The following is a 2,265-nucleotide window of genomic DNA, read 5'->3' as shown; positions in this document are numbered from 1 at the left end:
TGTTGCATCGTCTCAGATCCATGGGACCGGTCTTCGACTGCGGAGAGATTTAAATTAAACTCAATCTCACTCACTCTATAAAACAAATCAGTTATGTTGCATTGGAGTATTTTACGCAAATGAATGAATATAATCACCCCGGAGGATCCAGTGTAGATTGGCATGTACAGTAATACGTATTTGTTATAAAGGCGTATGATGGGGTCACATGGTCAGACTGGCTGTCTTGATTGACACGTCATCTTGTCACAGTTGCAGAGATATATGTTCAGAGGTTGATCACTGGAGTTTCTCGTCAAAACCGATGCTATATAGCTAGAGTTTTTCTGAGCGCGGAGTTAAACAAACAAACATAGCACAAAGAGTCAATGACATCGCCGTTATTTTCACCATCACATACCATTACATACATGTTTCTACCTGTGAAGACCTGGGGTAGAATAGATCTTCAGTAACCCCTACTTGATCACTGGATTGTCTGGTCCAGATTCGATTATTTACAGACAGCCGCCATGTACCTGGAATATTGCTCAGCGCGGCATAAAACTAAACTCACTCACTCACACACCTGTTTCCGTAATGAAGGGAATTATCTATCGTTGGAACATACTATTCTACGGCAGACCATAATGCACTATGGATGAAATATCACTGAAATGTTTCTTACTAGGATACTAGGCAACACTTTTAATTTGAATCACGTCCCAGACGTCCGTGATAGTCCATTACACACAGAACACGTTATTGGCTGTAAGCACTTTGTACTAGTAGTCATTTCCAAAAACATATCTGTAAGCAAGAACAATCTATGATTCAATAGTCCAAACACATACCGTTTACGGTGAACAATAGCCGAAGCATGGCGCAGTGACCCACATCTGAAATGTTTAAGAATTCCCAAAGTAAAGGTTTGGAGTTTCGACTGGGAGACGCAATGCTTCCTATACACAAAATACCAACAGGGACATCAGTGCTAGAAACAGGAACACACCGAACAACGCGTGGTCTGTTTTTGACACACACTTCAGATGTGGACGTTCATTCTCGTTCGTGTTGATTTTGACATTCGCGGGTTGTACATCGGTCTTGGCCTGATATAGCAGACCCCTACTGTGTACATTAAGGGTGACCATGCTTGTAATGACAGCCAGGCAACTCTGGCAAAGAACGAGGGTCAGGTATACAGATAGTCGACACACATCTCCAGACTTAGGGATAGAGTCGTTGACGAAGTTCATGAACACTGCATAGGACACAAATATAGAGATAAGGTAGGACATCTTCTCCCCAGAGTCAGCTGGTAGGAGGAACACACAGGCGTTGAGCACAGAGAGAAGGGTCATGGGTAAGATGATACTCACAATATAGAACATGCTCTTGCGTTTCAGATGAAATTCAAACGATGCAAAAGTGGTTATTGTTGTCATTTCGACGTCTTCCACCCTGGCAAGCATGTCAATTAATTCCCATTCACTGTTCTGAATGAAGAAAGACTGCAGCTTCTTGCCGAAAGACGGTCTAGGCACTTCAAGTGTGTAACCATTGACAGGCATGAAGAGGATACTGCATTGCTGTTGGTCAAACGGGTACAGAGTGATGTCTATTTGACAACTGGTCTTGAAACTCTCAAAGAACAGAAGCTCCCCAACTCCTTCACTGTAAATGGTTGGCGACTGTATAGAAGTTGGTACAACGTTGTCGATACTATTAGGGATGACAATAGAAGGTACCCACACGTAATCTGCAGAGATGGTAACATTTTCAATATCATCATATTCACTTTTGTTCCAAGCCAGATTTCGGTCGAGCCATTGCATGTTGACACCAACGCTAAACGTGAAGGTTTGTTCGGCGGCATTCAGACTGGAGATGGTGAGTGGCAGTATCTTTATGCTAACCTGTCTGCCTTCAGAGAGGCCAACACTAATACCAGCAGATTCTGTTTCCCCTTGGAGATATGTCTTCAGTCTTCCTAATGTAGACCGGGTTTTATCATAATTATTGGCATCAGATAAGATGACGAGTGAAAGTAGTGTTAAAGCCGACATGAACTGCATGATGTCTCTGTGCAATGGTGATGATCAGAATGATAGGTATTGATATGCATGTGTTGTTTCAGTTCAGCTGTTTATTGTATCTCCAGTGACTCTGATTGGATCGTACACTACCCATTAGCTTGAATATTTAATGCCACGCATCCGTTAAACAAAGACATAACCACATTGAGCTTTCTCTGTTCGTTATCTGTAAGTGCTTCACAAACAG

The 2,265-nt window shown here is 42.4% G+C and overlaps 1 protein-coding gene across 1 annotated transcript; it reads right to left on the bottom strand.

Annotated features, from left to right (window-relative positions):
* Window positions 1–941: 941 nt before the first annotated feature.
* On the bottom strand, window positions 942–2,057 carry LOC137274774 (neuronal acetylcholine receptor subunit beta-4-like). The gene has a single exon (XM_067808107.1). The coding sequence runs from the start codon at window positions 2,055–2,057 to the stop codon at window positions 942–944; it is 1,116 nt and encodes a 371-aa protein (XP_067664208.1).
* Window positions 2,058–2,265: the final 208 nt, after the last annotated feature.

Source organism: Haliotis asinina, chromosome 2, assembly GCF_037392515.1.
Source record: "Haliotis asinina isolate JCU_RB_2024 chromosome 2, JCU_Hal_asi_v2, whole genome shotgun sequence".
NCBI lineage: Eukaryota > Metazoa > Mollusca > Gastropoda > Lepetellida > Haliotidae > Haliotis > Haliotis asinina.
This window is presented reverse-complemented; position numbering and strand designations above follow the sequence as displayed.

Excerpts from the sequence above, each read along its gene's own strand:
- LOC137274774 (XM_067808107.1), bottom strand. The coding sequence starts at position 2,057 with ATGCAGTTCATGTCGGCTTTAACACTACTTTCACTCGTCATCTTATCT.